The 22,078-nt window shown below is 43.2% G+C and overlaps 1 protein-coding gene across 7 annotated transcripts in view; it reads left to right on the top strand.

Moving 5' to 3' along the window:
• The window catches only part of FMN2 (formin 2), a 391,989-nt gene that overhangs the window by 23,231 nt on the left and 346,680 nt on the right, over positions 1-22,078 (top strand). For all 7 annotated transcript variants that reach the window (XR_010109223.1, XM_063594698.1, XM_055098129.2 and 4 more), the window contains exon 2: positions 10,243-10,409. Coding sequence is in view for 6 of the 7 variants with exons in the window: in XM_063594698.1 (XP_063450768.1) it covers positions 10,243-10,409 (167 nt within the window). In the remaining variant the exon portion in view is untranslated. The remainder of the gene's footprint in view (positions 1-10,242; positions 10,410-22,078) is intronic.

The raw sequence follows: 22,078 nt of genomic DNA, 5'->3' as shown, positions 1-22,078 counted from the left end.
TTCATTCAGCAGATAGATTTTTGGCAAATTGACTTAGTGCTGTTTTGAAAAGAGTAAGAGCTCAGGAAATATGGTTGAATAAATAAATGTAAGCAAATATGAAGTAAAATGCAGGTTTGAATAGCTGGACACTTGAAAAAGTTAAAATTACTCTAGGGCCAATGATTTTCATTTATTGGTGTGGTTGACATGTCTGTCTAGGAACAGTGATTTGACCAAGGAGTAGAGTGAGGGGACTGGGGGATACCTTGACTGGGGGATACTGTGGTCATGGGGTGTGAAAGCCCGTGTCAGAGGGAACCGGGAAGCCTCTGGTTCCTGGCCCCAGCCAGCCAGTTTGCACAGTTAAGAAGTAAGGTTGTGGCCGGGCACGGTGGTGCGCACCTGTAATCCCAGCACTTTGGGAGGCCGAGGTGGGCGGATTGCCTGAGGTCAGGAGATCAAGACCATCCTGGCTAACATGGTGAAACCCCATCTCTACTAAAAATACAAAAATTGGCCAGGCATAGTGGCACATGCCTATGGTCCCAGCTACTCGGGAGGCAGGAGAATCGCTTGAACCGGGGAGGCGGAGGTCATGGTGAGCCGAGATCACGACACTGCACTGCAGCCTGGGGGACGGAGCAAGACTCCGTCTCAAAAAAAAAAAAAAAAAAAAAAAAAAAGTAAGGTTGTGTTTAAGGCTTCAGGGCAGTCCATTCTCCCTAGTTTAGATTCAAGGCATCCTAATCCTATTTAGTAGGTGAGTGTCTCCTGATTAAATTCTCAATTATCAAATGCAGGAAGAGAAATAAAAGTTCATGTCTCTGTCCACTCCCCCTGACCTGGTCAAATTACATTCCTTGAATAGAAAAGGAGTTCAGTATAGTCCAGCTGGAGTGTGTGTCCTGGAAATAACAAAAACTGTTTGCCTTCCCACCACAGCGATTTTGACTCTTTAATAAACTGTGTTCGTATCTCTTGGTTTTGCAAAATCAGGAACATGCTTTGTTTAGTTTTGTGATCTTGAATTTTCACATGATTTTTGTGTCACATATTTCTATGTAATTAAATGTTTTTAATAGTGTGATTTAAGATATTGTGAAAGTGGAATATACACACTCAGAGAATTACAATGAATTCCCATGAATCCATTACTCAGCTTCAGTAATCATCAATATTTTCAATGCCATAATAGTTTTATCAACCCTTTTTTTCCACTTCTACCCCATGCCACCTACTTTTTTGTGAAATAATTTAAAACAAGCTCCAGACATCATGTTATTTTAATATCAAATATGTATCTCAAAAATGGACTTTTAAAGTATGCTACAATGTCATTCTTTATATTGAAAGCAAATAGGATAAGTTGTTCAATATTACCTGGTAACTAGTCCATCCTCAGAACTCTCTGATAGTCTAGAATGGATGCTAGGTGCAATCTGACAGTGGAATTGGTTCATGCTGAGTTCTCCTTTCTTTTGTTCCAGAGGCTGGGGGACAGCAGGAAAGCTCGATGGGGGATGCTGTGTACTTTATGATCACCCCCAGCAGGGGCCCACCATGTCTGGCTTTCTCAGTTGTCCTGAAGCTGTGAATGATCCCTGGGTTTGGGGCTGACAGCTTGATCCTTTCTTTGCAAGAGTTTCAATTGACCTTTTCTCTAATGGATTTTCCATCCACTTGCTGTTCTTTAAGTGAACCCATTATTTCATTAGGGATTGCAAAATGGTGATTTTCTAATTATATCATTTCTTTTTTTTTTTTTTTTTTTTTGAGACAGAGTCTCACTCTGTCGCCAGACTGGAGTGCAATGGCGAGATCTCAGCTCACTGCAACCTCCGCTTCCCAGGTTCAGGTGATTCTCCTGCCTCAGCTTCCAGAGCAGCTGGAACTACAGGCATGCACCACCATGCCCAGCTAATTTTTGTATTTTTAGTAGAGACGGGGTTTCACCATGTTGGCCAGGATGGTCTCGATCTCTTGACCTTGTGATCTGCCCACCTCGGCCTCCCAAAGTGCTGGGATTACAGGCGTGAGCCACCGCGCCCGGCCAATTCTATCATTCCTTTTGCACATTTTGGCTGGAATTTTTCTGTATTGAAGACATTATTCACTAGGTATGGTTGTTACCCTGAAATACAGTTCTTTCTAGAAAGGCAGCATAAATGCCTCATTATTTCCTATTCTGTTATCAGTGCCCTAGCATTCTTCAGTGATAGCTGATGTTTTATTTTTCTGGTTTCTTTAAATATATTTAATATGTTTAAATCAATTAAGTGATTATTCTTTCTGTAATAACATGGCTTTTAATGGCTGTATAGTTAGCAGTCATGTGTATAAAGCTATCCTTTTTTATTTATGTCTGTATTGTTGGACATTTTAGTTCCTTTGAATTTTGGTACTATTAATAATCTATTTGTTATAGTACCAGGAACTGTGATAAATACTTGACATGCATTATCTCATGTAGTCGTCATAATACTCCCATGATGCCTCACTCTGAGGATACCTCTGAATATTTACCTAGAATAGCTTTTATAAAGTTGAATTTCTGGGTCAAAGGGGTGAATTTTTAAAGATCACTGACACACATTGCCAAATTGCCCCTTAAAGCTTTCCTTGTCGGTGCTGATGCCCACTTCTGGGTTTTGGGATACCTTGAGTTCAGGTTGAGGGACACTGGAGGAACAAAACTGGTAAACCTGCTGGTTTGGTGGTTCTTTGAATTCTCATCTTTTTCACCAGTCCTCCTGCTATTACAATACAGTCTTGTCACAGAGCCAACCCCAAAACTGGGGTTCTGCCTGGGAGAAAACATGGGTTCTTGGCTTCCCTCAGGAAGCAATTCAAGAGGGAACCACAGAGCAAAGGGAAAGCAAGTTTATTAAGAAAGTAAAAGAATAAAAGGGTGGCTACCCCATAGACGGAGCAGCCCTGAGGGCTTCTGACTGGCTATTTTTATGGCTATTTCTTGATCATATGCTAAACAAGGGGTGGATTACTCGTGAGTTTTCTTTGGAAAATGACAGGAGATTCCCAGAATTGAGGGCTCCTCCCCCTTAAAGAACATACAGGGCAACTTCCTGAGGTTGCCATTGCATTTGTAAACTGTCCTGGCGCTGGCGGGTCCATGCTAACGATTCCTTTAGTATGCTAATGATTATCTTTGGCATATAATGAGCAGTGAGGACAACCAGAGGTCGTTTTCATCACCATCTTGGTTTTGGTGGGTTTTGGCTAGCTTCTTTTTCACATCCTGTGTTATCAGTGGGTCTTTGTGACCTGTATCTCAGGAAAGCAGTCTTGTGGAGCTCCGCTCTGTCTTCGGAGGCTTCACGTAGCTGCCCCAACTGCCCCATGCATTCTGTCCAGGTATGGGGCCCCTTCTTCCATACTCTGTTAGTGCGTTCACAAAGGTCTGCCCGGTTTCAAAGAATGGGGTATTTAGAGACTGGGCGAGATTATGGGAGAGAATATAGAAAGAGTTGAGAGAATAAGCTGTGGGGTGAGCCAGGAAGCACTCCTACATTGCCGTGTTGGGTAGAGAAGCCATTAAAAGGGACTTGGGAGAAAATGGCTAGCGAGTTAGAGAAAATAGGGGAAGGGAATATCATGAGCTGAGAGTAAAGTGCTTTAAGGAGTAGGAGTAAATCAACAGTGAAATTTTTCTGAAAGATAAACTAAGTAGGATGAAGACAGAAATGTTGGCTGGGTGTGGCGGCTCACCCATGTAGTCCCAGCACTTTGGGAGGTTGAAGCAGGAGGATTGCTTTTGTCCAGAAATCTGAGGCTGCAGTGAGTTATGATAGGGCCACTGCATTCCGGCCTGGGTGACAGAGGGAGACCTTATCTTTAAAAAAAAAAAAAAATGGAAAAAAAAAGTTATTGATACCATGCTGCCCAGCAGCTTCTGGCACATCATGGGGATGGAAATCAAATTAGAGCAGACTGAGCAAGGAGGGAGAGGTAGCAAACGTAGTTAATTCCGGTTAGTAGTTTTGATGTGAAGGGAAGCCAAGAAATGGAATCGTAGCTGGGAGCGGAGAGTGATGTGGCTCAAGGGAGGATTTGTTCTTTCGGTTTTTTTTTTAAAGCATGTTTGTGTGATACTGGGAATGTCCAGCAAAGAGGGAGGTGTTTGTGTTTCAGGAGAGAAGGGATAGCCAAAGAAGTGAGATCTTGGCATGCAATAAGGAATTCAGCTCAGAACACAAGGGAAAGAACTTGCTCTTGTTTGTGAGAGGGCCTCTTTCCATTGTGAGGAAGACAAGTGTGAGCATTTTTGCATATTTGGAATTTGTCTCAGATTCTTCCGTTGTCTCAGTAAATCATTTGACAATATCATCTCATCATTGGAAAGAACGGGTCAGGTGGGGAGAAGATTGTTTAAACATTGTACTGGAGTGGAAGCTTACATGAGAACCCACGGCAGTGTTGGCCTCCTTGAGGTATGTAGCTGTGCACTGAAAGTCAAGACAGACAACACCTGTGTGGCTTTCTTTTACAATGTTCAGTTATTCAGGTGCAGGCAAAGAGAAAGTGGATGGCTGCGCCGAAACAGGTTGTGGTTTCACCTGACAAGTGTGGTGGAGGGAGAGAGGGATAAGAAAGCTGAAGTGTTTGAAGTATGTAATTACAGTGATAGAACATGGAATTTAAGCCGCTGAGGAAGGAAGTGACACAGCATGAGTGATGGATTGTGCAACAGTAGTAGGGACAACTGATTCAAGGTCAGCATGCTGGATGGAGCTGTAGAAGGGGTTCTAGAGTAAGAGCCTAAAAGTAGAAGGTAGTTCTCAGGAGTTAGATGCTGCATTCAGGCATTTGTACATAGATTCATTGATGATCAAAAGATTAATTGATTATCCCGTCTTTGCCAGCCACTCCTTGAGGTCCTGAGTAAAAGGTGGTAAACACACAGCAGGGATTGCTGAAATGGAGTTTACACTCCAGGAGCAGGAGACAGATCACAGACTTACATAAATTCAAGGACTAAGCTCCCTGAAGAATAAAGTGGATAATGGGAACAAGAGTAATGGGGTGTGCTCCTTCAGAAAGGGTATTAGGAAGTTCTCTCAGTGAAAGTGACCACTGACCAGAGACCTGAATGAGATGAAGGAGTGAGGGAGTCATTGATGTATCCGGAAGAAGAGTGTTCTAGTGCAAAAGTCTTCATGGTGAGAGTGAGCTCAGTGTGTTTGAGGAGGAGAAGGCCAGTAGGCAAGAGTGGTGAGAGGTGGGAGGTAGGGAGGTGGCTCTTGCATCTGGTGAGTGTTGCGGGGGTTGTGACTGATTGGGGCTGTTGCCTTGGGTTATAAAATAATTTACTGAAACAGTAGTGAGGTGAAGAATGCAAGTTTATTAGAGAGTAAGTACGTTGCAAAGGGCAACGGGTAGCTCAGCAGAGAAGGGGCTGTCTGCCAAGAGACAGGGGCTGGGGGAAAGTTTGACAGGGTCCTGCTTGTGGGGCTACCGTGCAAATAAAATGATGCTGCTGGGGCTGCATGCAGAGTGAGGTGTTTGGGAACAGGATAGTGTGCAAGCGGGTTGTTTGTGGTTAGCAGTCTCTCAGAACGATTGTTCTCCCCCACCTGGGACCCCCCTTCCTCGTTGTTGCTAACTTACCTATCAGGACTGCACAGTGAGGGATTTGATTTTACTCTGAGGGTGATGGGAACCCACTGGAGAGTTTGGAGTAAACTTTGGAATTGATCTTCTGGAGGTGGTATGGTTCCTGATAGTGACCAATATGAGGCTGTGAGATGGGAATGGGTGACTGTTTTGTGGTGGAGAAAATGTTAGCTGGAGGCAAGGGGATCAAGGTCTCGGGTGAGGTATCCTCCTGAGCAATGGTTTGCTCTCCATGTGGATGTCCAAATCACTAAGAATGATAGGAGTAGAGGTGGAACGTGGGGCAGTGAGGCAGGAGGTGACTTATTTAGTGAATGACGAGGGGAGGGAATAACTAGAGGTTAGTGGATGGCAGAAAGGAGGAGGGATAGTAGGGTCTAGCCAGTGGCAGGAATTTTCAAAAAAGCTCATGGTTTTGAAGGAGAATAAATCATCTGGAAGTGTTCATGGGGAACAAGGATGTTACCCACATTTTTTGCCTCAAATGTGAAGAATTTGACTTAAAATGCCTCCACCTGGCCGGGCGTGGTGGCTCACACCTGGAGTCCCAGCACTTTGGGAGGCTGAGGTGGGTGGATCATGAGGTCAGGAGTTCGAGACCAGCCTGGCCAACATGGTGAAATCTCCTCTCTACTAAAGATACAAAAAATTAGCCGGGTGTGGTGGCGCATGCCTGTAATCCCGGCTACTCAGGAGGCTGAGGCAGGAGAATTGCTTGAACCTGGGAGGCGGAGGTTGCAGTGAGCCAAGATCATGCCATTGCACTCCAGCCTAGGCGACAGGGCGAGACTCCATCTCAAAAAAAAAAAAAAAAAAGTGCCTCCACCTAAGACGATTGCAGGGCGAGGATATCCTCAAGGGAAAGCCTAGTTATCACTAAAGAAGGAGGTGAAGTTTCTTTAGAGAGAGGTTGGGCCTGGGGTTCTCAGCCTGGGGTTATTTTTGCCCCCTGGCCCAGGAGACATTTGGCAATGTCTGGAGACATTTTGGGCTGTTACAGCTGGGGGCGAGGTGGCTGTGCTACCGCCATCCAGTAGTAATGGCCAAGGATGCTGCTAAAAGCACAGGATAATTTCCCCACTACCGCTAAACACGGAAATACCAGGCCCAGGGTGATGATAGGGTTGTGGTACGGAGACCCTTGATTAAGGATTTCGGGGCATATGCTTTCATGGAAGTAGAGTTCCAGCAGGTCATCATTTTCTATCCTCCACACTGTTCTGGAACTCCTTTGATAATTTTTGGCTGGATATGCATGTACACATTTACCTTCAGTCACACACATGCAAGATCCTGCTGACCTTATTTTTTGTTACATACATTATCTGAGTGGTAGGAAAGAATTAGTCTTAGGGCTATTTTCAGTAATTCGGTAACATGAATACAACAATATACTGTTATGATAATTAATCACTTGAGAATTGGGGGATGCCATTTCCTAGATATTTAGTTCCAGTTAGATGCAGGCAAACTGAAGTTCTATAGGGGAAAAATTTTTCATTTCCCCTCCAAAAAATCCTGGGAGACCAAGGAATGTTCTCTAATGACCAGAAGAAATGGAGAAAATAGAGAGACCTCTTGTGTCCTGCTTTGTCACTCGAAATATCAAAGGCAGCTTTTGAGATTAGTTTTGTTTTATAGACAGAAATAGGAAGAGGCATAACAATTGCATGACTAGTATCCTGGTAGAATGGAACATTTATACATTTGAAATGTAGTTATTGTAACTGAAGTATAGACTTGGCCTGGTTTTGCAAAGCCTGGAGCTAAGAATGGTTTTTACATGTTCAAAATTGCTCAAAACAAAATTAAACCAGTGAAAAATATGCGACAGAGACCTTACGTGTGGCTCATAAAGCCTAAAATACTTACTATTTGGCCGTTTACATAAAAAGTTTGATGGTATAGACTGATAAATCATTTCCAGTTCTGACTATGATATGAATGAATCTATCACAGAATCATAGCATTGTATTTATTCAGAAATCCTGAAAATATTTATTGATGCTTTTTATGTGCAAGTGGCCAAGTTTGCAAGATAGATGCTGGCCATCAGCAAGTTTATATGTCAGTGAGGAAGGTCAACTTTAAACGAATGATTGCATAACTAATTAGATAAAATAATTAATTACACAAAGAAACTATGAAGGGTTCCAAAAGAGCATGGAAGGGGATTACTGAAGACTTTTCTGGATAACAGTTGATCTAAATTTGAAGAAAGAATCTGCTAATTAGAAGGAGGAGCAATTGTGGCCCTGGAAGGGACCCTAGAGATTTTCCATTTCCTCTGATGAAAGTTTGTGAATGCAAAACAAGCTACATAAATGTTTGAAAGTTAAAGAGCTAGGCCAGGCACGGTGTTTTATGCCTGTAATCCCAGCACTTTGGGAGGCTGAGGTAGGCAGATCATTTGAGGTCAGGAGTTCAAGACCAGCCTGACCAACATGGTGAAACCCCATTTCTACTAAAACTACAAAAAAAATTAGCTGGACATGGTGGTGCATGCCTGTAGTCCCAGCTACTTGGGAGGCTGAGGCAGGAGAATCGCTTGAACCCGGGAGGCGGAGGTTGCAGTGAGCCGAGACCGCGCCACTGCATGGGTGACAGCGAAAGTCTATCTCAAAAAAAAAAAAATGTGTCAGAAAAAATTAAGGCCTATAGCTATGACTCTGCACTCTCGCTAACATTAGAACCAACTGACAACCAGTAGAAAACTGATGCCTGAGCCCGGCTTCCAGCAATTCTGTTCTCCCCAGGTGATCCTCAGTTTCAGCCAAGATTGAGAACCCCTGGGCTAGGTGGACCCGGCCCTCTAGGATCCTCAGCCAGTGTCTTATTTTTTTTATTTTTATTTTTATTTTTTGAGACGGAGTCTTGCTCTGTCGCTAGGCTGGAGTGCAGTGGCGCGATCTTGGCTCACTGCAAGCTCCGTCTCCCGGGTTCAAGTGATTCTCTTGCCTCAGCCTCCCAAGTAGCTGGGACTACAGGCGCCGGCCAGCAAGCCTGGCTAATTTTTTTTGTTTTGTTTTTTGTATTTTTAGTAGAGACGGGGTTTCACCGTGTTAACCAGGATGGTCTTGATCTCCTGACCTCGTGATCCGCCAGCCTCGGCCTCCCAAAGTGCTGGGATTACGGGGGTGAGCCACTGCGCCTGGCCCAGTGTCTTCTTATTATGCCTCTCTTGCCTTTTTTTAGGGAAATAGTAAAAAAAAAAAAAAAAGTCCTTAAGTTCAGACCTATGCTAGAGTTATATTTCTGAGGAGCATCTGAGAGAAATGTGAATTTTTATCCCTTTTCTGGGTGACTTATTTTTATTTTGCTGGCCAGCTCTCTTCACTTCTTGTGGGTTGGTGCCTTTGCCTGCCTCTGTCTCTTCATTCTCTGTCCCCGCCATGATGGACACTGTGAATGTCAGTCACTGATATTTCTGAGTCTAAATGGCGGCATGATGCGTTACGAACTGCTTCCTTCGAGAACCATCTGCAATTAAATTCAAGCGGTTTAGCCTTTTGGATCCAAAATTTATTTATTTATTTATTTATTATTTTTTGAGACAGAGGTTCACTCTTGTTGCCCAGGCCGGAGTGCAATGGCGTGATCGCGGCTCACTGCAACCTCTGCCTCCTGGGTTCAAGCGATTCTCCTGTCTCAGCCTCCTGAGTAGCTGGGATTATAGGCACCCACCACCACGGCTGGTTAATTATTTATTTATTTATTTATTTATTTATTTGAGATGGAGTTTCGCTCTTGTCTCCCAGGCTAGAGTGCAATGGTGCGATCTCGGCTCACTGCAACCTCCGCCACCCAGCTTCAAGCTCCGCCACCCAGGTTCAAGCAATTCTCTTGCCTCAGCCTCCCAAGTAACTGGGATTAAGGAGCCCACCACCACGCCTGGCTATTTTTTGTATTTTTAATAGAGACGGGGTTTTGCCATGTTGGCCAGGCTGGTCTTGAACTCCTGACCTCAGGTGATCCACCTGCCTCAGCCTCCCAAAGTGCTGGGATTACAGGTGTGAGCCACCATGTCTGGCCTTGGATCCAAATTTAAATCCAAAATTGGATTTACCAATTAAATCCAAAAGGGAGCTGAGTGAGGTGGTGTGTGCCAGTAGCTCTAGCTACTTGGGAGGCTGAGGCAGGAGGATGGCTTGAGCCCAGGAGTTTGAGGTAAGCTTTAGCAACATAGTGAGACCTCATGTCTATTAAAGAAAAAAAATCTGAGCTGGGCGTGGTGGCTCACACCTATAAATCTAGCCCCTCAGGAGGCTTAGGTGGGGGGATTGCTTGAGCCCAAGAGTTCAAGGCCAGCCTGGGCAACATAGCAAGACCCTATCTGAATTAAAAATCTTAGATGGAAGCTGTATAGCCCATAACTTCGCCTGTTGTCTTTTGAGGCAGGAGGTATTTAGGGGGATGAGAGAGCAAACCAGTTCTGCAGTTTTTTATGTGGCAACTCTGGCCTCAGACTACAGAGCTTTTCTCCTAGCTTGAGAGGCTCCTTTCTGCGCTGTCAGTAGCCTTGGAAACGGTGTTGTTCCCTGGCAGTGTTTACCCAGCCGCTGTCCCCTGGCGAGTTCAGAGCCAGGTGATCGGCAGTGCTCCCTCTTAATGACTGTGTTTCATCTGCAGGGCGAACGCTGTTGGAGAAGCTGTTCAGCCAGCAGGAGAACGGGCCTCCAGAAGAAGCAGAGAAGTTTTGCTCCCGGATCATTGCCATGGGTCTTCTCCTTCCTTTTAGTGATTGCTTCAGGGAACCGTGTAATCAGAATGCCCAGACGAATGCAGCTTCGTTTGATGTAAGTAGGAGAATTCACTTCTGTCCGTGAGGCAGATTTGCTGTGGAAATAGCAGCTACGATGTGTATCTGCCCAGTCACCCTATAATCTAAAAACAACATGTGATTCAAGCATTTTTTTTCCTTAGCTGCTCAACAGCTCAGGATGTCTGTTTGTACACTAAAAAAAAAAAAAAAAAAAAAAAAAAAAGAAAGAAAAAAAACTAGCGTATTAAGTACATTTGCCAAACCTCCTTTTCTTGACAGATGGTCCAAGAGTTCTCTAACCTGCTTTAATCAACGATGATTTTAAAAATTGATTTCTAAATTATTTTTAATTGTAAAATACAGACAACATAAAATTTATCATTGTAACCATTTTTAAATGTACCGCTTAGTGGCATCAAATACATTGACGTGGTTGTGCATCCACCACCACCATCCATCTTTAGAACTCTTTTTTATCATCCAAAATAAACCCTGTACCCATTAAACAACAACTCCCCATCCTCCTCTTTCCCCAAGCCCCTGGCAACCACCATTCTCTTTCTGTCTCTATGAATCTGACTACGCTAGGTAGCTCATATAAGTGGAATTATACAGTATTTGTCCTTTTTGTTTCTGGCTTATTTCACTTAGCATAATGTCCTTGAGATTCATCCATGTTGGAGCATGTGTCAGAATGTCCTTCCCTTTTAAGGCTGAATAATATTCCATTGTATGTATATGTTGCATTTTGTTTACCCGTTCATCCATCAATGGACATGTGGGTTGTTTCCACCTTTCGCCATAATGCTGCTTTGAATATGGGTTCATAATGAGTGAATAATGCTGCTATGAACATGAGTACAAATACCTCTTCAAGACCCTGTCATCAGCGATGATTCTAAAGTGGCTGTAAGTCCATATGTATGACTTGGCTGGTCGTAGGCATTCCTTCAGAAGCAGCTCCACGGAGCACAGTTATTCTTCCCAGTGGGCCGGAGGTTTCCACGGGCCCTACAATGCTATTTTGTGCGTTCCTAACTCACGTATGTGTGAAGTACGGACGTGAAGCAGCGTTGTCTGCTTCATCCCCAGCTCCCATTCACCAAGAGAGTTAATACTGTACAACAGTAATTCACCAGGCATATTCACAATTCATAACGAATATGAGCACAGCTGGATTCTCATTGTCAAGGCAGAGTATTGCCAATCATTCTCAGGTGTGTGGTATGTGTGTGGCGTTGGTTAGGATGAGTACACCTCTAAAACCCAGATGTGTAAGAATTCTCATGGATGAAATTCTCATAACAAAATTGAAGGTTGGCTCACTTGTGCAGGGCCCAGGATTTTTAGTTGAGGATAATGATTTTTCTTTTTTTTTTGAGACGTAGTCTCACTCTGTTCCCCAGGCTGGAGTGCAGTGGCACTATCTTGACACACTGCAACCTCCACCTCCCAAGTTCAAGCGATTCCTGCCTCAGCCTCTTGAGTAACTGGGATTACAGGTGCGCACCACTATGCCCGGCTAATTTTTGTATTTTTAGTAGAGACGGGGTTTCACCATGTTGTTCAGGCTGTTCTTGAACTCCTGACCTCGTGATCCACCTGCCCCGGCCTCCCAAAGTGCTGGGATTACAGGCGTGAGCCACTGCGCCCGGCCGTGGTTTTTCATCATATGGGTTAGTTACTTTGTTTTGTTGCTGCCAACAGTGCTCTCTTATCAGCCTTCTTCGATATATAGGAATAAAATAATGATGAGCTTTAAAGACAATGACAAAGCCCCAGCTGAGGTCAAGATACGATAATAAATAATAAAGTGTCTATATCTGCCTGTTCACTTTGCTTCCTCTTCTTTACCCATTACAGCCTGCAGTCTTCCTCAATCTTCCTTTAGTATTAAGAAAATAAATCACATAAAATATTCAGAGAGCTTCTTGATTCTTGATGCTTCCCATTTGAAAGAAAATTCCCCATGTTGTGCTGTGACTTGTGAAGTTTCCCTCCTGAGATTTGTTTACATTTTTCCTGCTGCAATTTTTTAAAATGACATTGCAGCTAATCGCTGCTAGGTAGATCTTTTTCTCTTATGGGAAAAAATGTATAATTTAAATGTTTTCCTCCCTTCTCTTGTATGACAGGTCTGTGTTATTGTAAGGCAGAACACTAGAATGATGGTGTGTTAAATGTTATAGAGCTCAGTTCTAGAAGATATATTGATTTCGCAAGTTGGAACTATAATTAGTATAGTGCAGGCAAAGGCAAACACTAGCCATGTCTAGCACTTGCTTTTTGATTCAAACTGTTCCCAAGTTAACGGCATTTTCCTCCCTTAAAGCCCAGAAGTGAACAGTCTTGCCAGTAGATAAATGTAGAATTGGATAAACAGAAAAGAATAGGGTAATCCTATTTCTTTCTCTCTTTTTTTTTTAAAATCAACTAACCTGGTTGTTTCTTATACTCACTTCACTCCATCCTTGTGTTAGAGACTAGTAACTCTTCCCCGTCATCTTATTTTGGAGGGCAGCTGGGTGTGGCATTGAGCATGAAAAACAACAGAGGAATAAAATCCCTTAATGTTGTGTGAAGGCATTTCCTCAGAATCGGGAATTTCTTTCCTTCAACTTGGGGTGATTGCGTTTGGCCTTCCTTTATTCATTGGCTCTGTACAACCTCTCTACTCCCCCATCAAAGTGAACGTAAAACAAAGAAGAAAATTAAAGATACTCTTGTATGAAATGTTATGCCCTATACTTAAATAGCAGCTCAGTAACAGAACTATGCGTTTATTGGATGCGCAGTCAAGGAGTTTCTTGAAAACCAGAGAGGGTGACGATATAACAATACGGGGGGTTCTGAGGACTGGGGTGTCAATGAGGGATGAGGAAGAATGTGCTTATCTATGGGGAGAGAAATTTTCGATAATTAGTCTCTCTGCTGATTTCCAGAAAATAGCTCTTGGGGACATTTCTAACTAACAATCCTCTTGAGGTCGGTTGCCCTTCGAGACAGAACATGCTGTGGGAATAATGTCATAACTGGCACCCTTCCTACCTCCCCCCCAACTTTGTTCCCTTCCCTGATGGGTTCCTCTCCCCCACCTCCTTATCCTCTCCGTTCTCATCTTTGCACTTATGTATGCAATTACCGCAATAAAGATCTTCAGTTTGGGGCTCTTCACTGATGTAGTTTATGTATTAGCCTACTTGACTCAACCCTTCTGATTTTGTTTTATGTTATTTTATACAATTTTAGGGCCTAACATTTTGCTTTATCGAGTGTTATAGAAAGTATGAAAAGACTTCACATTTTCTCTTACATTTTAACATGATTAAGATGTCAAGATGTCAAGAACTTTAAAAGACAAAGATGGCTTTGAGGGATGCTGTTAATTCATTCACAGATTTTTACCAAATATATTCATTCTAGAAGCCAGGCAGTGTTTTAGGCTCTGGAGATGTGTTAGTGAGCAAGAGAATGTGTTCTGTTGAAATGTGTTTCCTATTCAAAATGGAGAGAGACAGATTTTTTTTCAAAATGCATAGGCTAATTAATTGCTCTCAGATTCTAATAAGTGATATGAAGGAACACAGGACCAACAGGATGGAGTGAATGGTGTGGGGTAGGATGAGCGCAGAGGGGAGCCTGTGAGATGGGGTCTGTGGGAAGGCCATTCCAGGCAGCTCCCAGGGCAAGTCCAAAGGGCCTTGGAGGAGCACAGACATGACTCAGAGGAAGCTGGGGCTTCAGGAGATGAGGACAGCAAGGGCTCAGGCCACAGCACAGGCAGGGTCTGGAAAGCCGTGGAAGGAATATGGCTTTTTTTTTTTTTTTTGAAACGGAGTCTCGCTCTATTGCCTAGGCTGGAGCAAGATCAGAGGCATGATCTTGGCTCACTGCATCCTCCGCCTCTTGGGTTCAAGCAATTTCTAGCTAATTTTTATATTTTTAATAGAGACAGGGTTTCGCCATGTTGGCCAGGCTGGTCTTGAACTCCTGACCTCAAGTGATCTGCTATGTCGGCCTCTTAAAGTGCTAGGATTACAGGCATGAGCCACCATACCTGGCTTTTTTTTTTTTTTTTTTTAATGGGAGCTTTTGGGAGGTTTTATGCAGGGGAAGAACATATTTGCCTTATATTTCATGTGGATCACCTGGCCTGGTCTTGGTTTGCTTGTTGTGGTGGTGGTTGTTTTTGAGACAGGGTCTTGCTGTGTTGCCCAGGTTGGAGAGTAGTAGCGCAATCACGGCTCACTGCAGTCTCGATCTCCTGGGCTCAAGCGATCCTTCCACCTCACCCTTCCAAGTAGCTGGGACTACAGGCATGAGCCACCATGCCCAGCTAATTTTTTAAGTTGTTGTTATAGACAGGGTCTCACTGTGTTGTCCCAAGTTGGTCTTGAACTCCTGGGGTCAAGCAGTCCTCCTGCCTTGGCCTCCCAAAGTGCTGGGATTATAGGCATAAGCCACCATGCCCGGCCCCCATCCTGCTCTTTGAGTGATTGAGTGTAGGCAGGCGCAGAAGTAGAAGCAGGAAGGCAGGTGGGATATGGCAGTAGTTTAGTTCTAGATGGTGGCTGTAGGTTGGGGCAGGACGGTGACAGGGGAGATGAAGACCAGTTAGTAGGTTGGGGTGGATTCTGGAGGTATGGCTGATGGGACTTCTGGTGGGGCAGACATGGTGACAAGAGAACACAAGGAAATCAAGGATGACTTCTTGGTTTGAAGCAGCTGGGTGGATGGTTGTGCCATTCACTGAGGTAGAGAAGACAGCTGCATTTTGGGAGGAGGATATAAGGATAGAACTGCTAGCAAGAGAAAACAGGGATCATACTAATGCTTGCTGCTTGGCAGATTATATTGTTGACTTGTAGATTGTGGTATATTTCAGTGGTCTGAGGCTAGGCTTCTTTGTGTATTTGGAACCTACCCTAGTCATTTCTCTCATGCCTTTTTCCAAATGAGATGCCTTTTTCTGGGTCATATGCATATTTTCCAGCCAACCACACTTATCTTACATAATTGTTGATTATTCATTAACAAGCTCTTCTAGGATTTCTTTAATCCTAACTGTGGCATATATTATATGATCTACTTACATCACCAAGAGTTAAGCAAGTTTACTTGACCCAACCATTTTTGCAGGGGTAGGTGATTCTAAATCTACTTAATCCTTCATGAGCTTATCTTTAAACGTCTGCCTAGCAGGATATTTTTGGATGCATGTTTTTGGTTGCTGGACTTGTTTGGGTTTGGCAGATCTGCTGATTTTGCTAAACATGTGGTGATCCCTTGCTCACCAGATGGGCAAGAGCTCCTTGATATGTATGTAAATGGACATCAGTTTGGATGAATATGTGAGCGAAGCTAAAATTAAAGACAAGGAAGACATAAAAATTCAGGTTAAAAAGAAACCCAAGAAACAATATGTTGAACCTGTTGAAAGATGAAGCCGTTAATCAAAACCAACAGCAGCCAGTCCCGGAAAACTAATGAAATATGCTCTACTCATTGTCACCGTAGACAAAAAGAAGACTTAAGTGGACAAACAGAAATTATTATGTGCATTTGAATTCATTTTTTTTTTCTTTTTTGAGACAGAGTCTCATTATGCTGCCCAGGCTGGAGTGCAGTGGCGCAATCTTGGCTTACTGCAACCTCCGCCTCTTGGGTTCAAGGGATTCACCTGCCTCAGCCTCCTAAGTAGCTGGGATTATAGGCAGGCGCCACGACGCCCAGCTAATTTTTGTATTTTTAGTAGTGACGAGGTTTTACCATGTTGGCCAGCCTGGTCTTGAACTCCTGACCTCTGGTGATCCACCTGCTTTGGCCTCCCAAAGTGCTGGGATTATAGGTGTGAGCCACCTAGCCCAGCCTTGAATTCATTTTTTTTTTCCAGAGCAGGAAAAACATTTTAATGCTATTTAGTCAAGCCCACACAGATCTTTTCCTGAGAAGCAACAAAAGCCTTGCCACATCTTTCAGCTCTAAGAGAATATAGATATACATATATATTTTTTGCTGTATATTTATTTTTGAAACGTTGTATACAGTATCAACTTTCAAAGTTGTTTTTATTTTAAAGATGGTATTAAGATGATACTTAATTTTTTCAGACCAACTTTAACAATTATTTTAGCTGATGATTTTGTTTACCAAAATTTACATAAGCTGTGTGGACTTGCTGTATGTTAATGCCGGCTGGTGCCTTTTTTTTTTTTTTTTTTTTGAGATGGAGTCTCTGTCACCCAGGCTGGAGTACAGTGGCATGATCTCAACTCACTGCAGCCTCCACCTCCCAGGTTCATGTGATTCTCCTGCCTCAGCCTCCTGAGTAGCTGGGACTATAGGCACATACCACCATGGCCAGCTAATTTTTGTATTTTTAGTAGAGATGGGGTTTGGCCATGTTGCCCAAGCTGGTCTCGAACTCCTGACCTCAAGTGATCCACCCACCTCAGCCTCCCAAAGTGCTGGAATTACAGGCGTGAGCCACCATGCCCAGCCACCATTATTGACATTGCTCTTGCCTTCTGGCAGTCACGCATGAGGATTTAGCTCCTTTATACTCCTTCCTTGTCTCTCCCTATTCCTTCTAATATAATTAATATTGCTATTTTGAGTTTCTCTTTCATAATACTTCTTTGAATTTTAAATAATATGCTTATGATTTTTTGATATTGTTTCATCAAATTCAGATCATATCTCTTGCCACCCCACTCACCGTGTAATAGTTACACTATTAGTGTCTCTACTTTTGCCTTCATTTAGTCTGAGCCCTGTTTACCTCCCAGCTTCTACCAGATACACTTTTATGTTTAGGGTATACTTTTAAGGTTAATAGTTTATCTATAAGTTGAAAAACATATGGATGCTGTGTGAACATTGCACTGCAGAGGCAGATATATTCTGATTTTGTTTCCTTTTCAGTATTCCAATATCGCAACCCCCAGGCCACTCAAACAAGGATTTTCCTGGGTCAAGTTCAAAATAATTTTGTGGTTTTATTTATTTATTTATTTGTTTGTTCATTCATTCATTCATTCCTTTATTTATTTATTTTTTTGAGACAGAGTCTCACTCAGTCACCCAGGCTGGAGGGCAATGGCGTAATCTCAGCTCACTGCAAACTTCGCCTCCTGGGTTCAGGCTATTCTCCTGCCTCACCCTACTGAGTAGCTGGGATTACAGATGGATGCTACCACGCCCGGCTAATTTTTTGTATTTTTAGTAGAAACAGGGTTGCGCTGTGTTGGCCAGGCTGGTCTCTTACTCGTGACCTCAAGAGATCCACCTGCCTCAGCCTTCCAAAATGCTGGGATTACAGGCGTGAGCCACCACGCCCGGCTGAATTCTATGTTTTTAGTAAACAATCACTTGCTCAAAAGTATCCCATATTTAGTTTAGTTTACATTTGGCTTATCCTTTTCTTATACAGGGAACTCCCATCCAGCACAGCAAAGTTTTCGACTGCCTCTTACTTTCTTTTTTGGGTGAAGAAACATAGCTTTTCCTCCTGTATTCTCAATATTTTTTATTTTTCAGCTCATTATTGCCATTTCATGGAATTCTTAAATTCTTTCTCTTCTAATTTAGGTCAGGTTCTTCGTATTTAATTATGACTTCCGCTTGTATTTCTCAGCTCCCCCTTTCCCTTACAACACCTATCCCCCAAGCCCCTGCCCTGTTATTAGGAACACAAAGATGAAAAGAAAGGTTCTATCCTGAACTGGCTTATGATTCACTTTAAAGAAATAAACACATGGAAGTAAATTATTGGAGCTTAGTGGTTGAAGTGGGCTCCACAGTCAAAGTGTCCAGGATTTCTCAACTATGCTGCAAGCTTAGGTAAATGCCTGGATTTCTGAAAGTTTATTTCTTCTTGGGTAAAATGAGGAATAAATATAGTAGTTTCTGAGTGAGAGGAAAGTATGGATACGAATAAAGCATTTTGCACACTACAGGCATATAGTAAGTGTTCAATGCCCTTTGCCTGTTACCATAGGTCACAGTCGTGTTTAGGCTCCAGGTGGAGATATTTATAGTACAAGGAGCAAAGGGGAAGGTTTTTAACTGGGTTTCCTTGATAACTCAGGGGATAACACCTGGGGCAAGACCTGAGGAATGCGTAGGAGTTTGCTGTGGGGAACAGCCATGAAAGAAGTCTGTAGGTTGGGTGCGGTGGCTCACATGCCTGTAATCCCAGCACTTTGGGAGGCTGAGGTGGGCAGATCACCTGAGGTCAGGAGTTCGAGACCAGCCTGACCAACATGGTGAAACCCCCGCCTCTACTAAAAATACAAAATTAGCCGGGTGTCTTGACACATGGCTGTAATCCCAGCTACTCAGGAGACTGAGGCATGAGAATCACTTGAACCCAGGAGGCGGAGGTTGCAGTGAGCCAAGATCGCACTATTGCACTCCAGCCTGGGCAGCAGAGCGAGACTCTGTCTCAAAAAGAAAAAAAAAAAGTCTGTATACTGGGCAGCACATAGAAAGGCACAGGGGTGCATGTGAGCACAGTTTCTAAGTATTTCCGGAGTATAAATTGGGAGAATGATGCGTAGAAAGGAGACCAGGGATGTAAACAAAGACAACCTGGGGGTGCTTTTGAATAATTTTGAGTAGTTAAGCCATAAACAGATTGGCATTTGTAAAATATCACTGTAGTGGCAGATTGGAGAATGGATTGAAGAAAACTAAAATTAGCATCTGAGTGATCAGAAGAGTGTCTGAACTGAAACAGAGGCAGTGGGATTGGAAAGAGCCAGCTATAGGGAATCTTTAGGATTTAGAACCGACAGGACTTGCCATTTGATTGGATGTGAGGAAGTGGAGTAGATGATTTCTTTGAGTTTCTGGTTCACATTTCTGGGATACTCTACTAAAGAGTTAGAATACTAAACACGGAACAGGTTTCAGAGAGAATGATCATTCTCTTTTGACATCTAGAATTTGTGATTATTTGGGACTTTATGGAGGCTATACCTCAAGGGCAAGGGAACTGATATTGCTGGCATAGACCATAGGTTATATGGTAAAATCATGAGCAAATAAATCTTGTAAATTAAGACAAAGTTGACCAATCAAAAGATTAAAGTTCTTAAGGACAGTGGAGAATAATTAGATGTAGTGAGAATATAGAGAGAATGAATTCATTGGTGGTTGTGGCCAGAGGGAAGGATATTGGTGTTTAAGACTTCAGAGGTGGAGGTGTTCTACTCATTCCAAAGACCAGTCCATGGTGGAGATGTAGGCTCGTTGTGATTAGAATTGAGAAGCTCAGGGTGTTGGCTGGGACTTAATGTCCCATAGAATGTAGAAGAGTCAACCTTGAGAAGCAGAGAGAGGACCATGTGGTAAAGTCCTTGACATGTGAAGGCTATACCAAGGAGGTTCGTCAGGGTCTGTGATGAGGAGGGGTAGATGCTGATACCCCTGGGTGATATGGGCTTTGGAAGTGGAGCGGGTTACGCTCAGGATGGACGTGGAATACTCTCTAGATGATCATGGAGGGCTAGATTAGAAGGTCGCGGTATGAGGGAGGATTGGGAAAATCACCTTTCAGGTTCAGTCATCGTTTGGCTTGGATGATCACATTGGCCTTTTCATTACCTTCTTGGGTTTGCCTGTTACTGGTTTCCAGTCCAGACTCCTCAGTCTTGTCTAGTGGTTCTCAATCCAGGGTTATGTTGCCCTACAGAGGACATTTGACAATGTCCAAAGACATTTGGGGTTGTCACTGTGGGGAGAGGGGTGCAGTTGGCTTCTAGTAGGTAGAGACTAGGGCACTGCCAAGCATTCTAAATGTACAGGACAACTCCCTCTTTCCCCCAACAAAGAATTACCCAGTGCAAAATGTCAGTAGTGCCAAGGTTGAGAAATCTAGTGATATATGTCTGATCATGTTGTTTTATTTTATTTTTTGAGACAGCGTCTTGCTCTGTCACCCAGGCTGGTGTGCAGTTGGGTGATCACAGCTCACTGCCTGCCTTAACCTCCTGGGCTCAAACATTCCTCTCATTTCAGCCTCCCAAATAGCTGGGATTACAGGCACATGCCACCATGACCAGCTAATTAAAAAAAAATGTTTTTAATAGAGATGGGGTCTCCTTATGTGGCCAAGGCTGGTCTTGATCTCCTGGGCTCAAGTGAGCCTACTGCCTTGGCCTCCCAAAGTGACGGGATGACAGGCATGAAACATCACACCTGGCCATGTCATTTTAATTGTTTCTCTGTCGGAATAAACTCCAGCTTCTTTGGATCTCCATGGTCTTCCTTCTGCCTTTCAATACTTTCCCACTTCTACCTCTCCTGACCCACTTTCCTTTCCAAACTCTTTTGCCACGCTGAAGTGTTATTGATTTTCCTAATTGTCCATATCTTCTCTCACTTCTGGGGCTCTGTGGGCACCTCTACTTCTCTCGCCACTATTATTTCCCAGTTAGCCTCCACTCTTTCCCATAGGATGCTATTCAGAGTTAGATGCCATTCCTTCCCAGACATCTTCTTTAGCCATCTCAGTCTGCACTTTCTCTCTCAAAGGATATATTACACATATTATAATTGGCTATTTACCCTGTAACACCTGAATGCAAATTAAATATTGTGTGAAGGTTCCTTGAACAATGTAATGCTGTGTCCTTGTGTTTACCTGACAGATCTTCCCAGAGTAGTTAGGAGTGGTCTCTAGTCCTAGACTGGATTCTAATCCCATCTTCTCCACCCACTTAAGAGGTGAAAACATTTACCCAAGGTCATTAAAATTTTTCATGTCTAATAATCTCTGGAGTTGTTTTGAAGATTAAATGAGATTAATTTATTAGGCATTTAGCACAATGTCTAGCACATCATCAATGCTAGGTAATTATTAGTGATTGGTATTTAATATTATTGCCTTTCAAGTTCTTATTACAGAATCAGGCATAACTGTTTAATAAATATGCCTTGATTTTGTAAAGAAGAGAGCTGTAGGAAAGCCATGATGACTGCAGTGAGGAGGAACTGGAGAATCTATTCAGTGAATTGTCTTGAATGATCAAAGGTTGCCTATATTTGATAATCTTGAAAACACTTGGACTGGGTGTGGTGGCTCACACCTGTAATCCCAGCACTTTGGGATTGGGAAGCTGAGGTAGGAGGATCGCTTGAGCCCAGGAGTATGAGACCAGCCTGGGCCACATAGGGAGACTCTGTCTTTACAAAAAATTTAAAAAATTAGCCAGGTGTGGTGGTGCACACCTGTAGTCCCAGCTATTGGAGAGGTGGGAGGATCACTTGAGCCTGGGAGGTTGAGGCTGCAATGAGCTGCGATTGCACCACTGCACTTCAACCTGGGCAATAGAGTGAGATCCTGTCCCACCAAAAAACAAACAACAACAACAAATAAAGAGAGACAGAGAGAAAAAAGAAAACACTTGAAGAGGGAGAAGATGGGAGAAGGGATGGGATCTGGCTGTGTTCTGGAATTAATTTATTAGTCTGGGAGTTGACTCTGTATTGGATCTCTTCTTCTGGGCTTATTGCCATCCTCCTTTCTCAATCCATTTTACTTAATTTTACTGCTATAATTACCACATTCCTTCACCAACCCTCATGCCCCCACATCTTTCTGGATGGAGTGGAAGGGAAATGGAAAGAGTAGGGAAAGCTACGGGGAGGTAACTGCAAATTGTGAAGGGAAACCTGTCATGCCCACTTGGTGTTATG

The sequence above is a fragment of the Pan paniscus genome, chromosome 1 (assembly GCF_029289425.2).
Source record: "Pan paniscus chromosome 1, NHGRI_mPanPan1-v2.0_pri, whole genome shotgun sequence".
In the NCBI taxonomy this organism is placed as follows: domain Eukaryota; kingdom Metazoa; phylum Chordata; class Mammalia; order Primates; family Hominidae; genus Pan; species Pan paniscus.
Note: the sequence above shows the minus strand (reverse complement) of the source record. Positions and strands in the feature narration are given on the sequence as shown.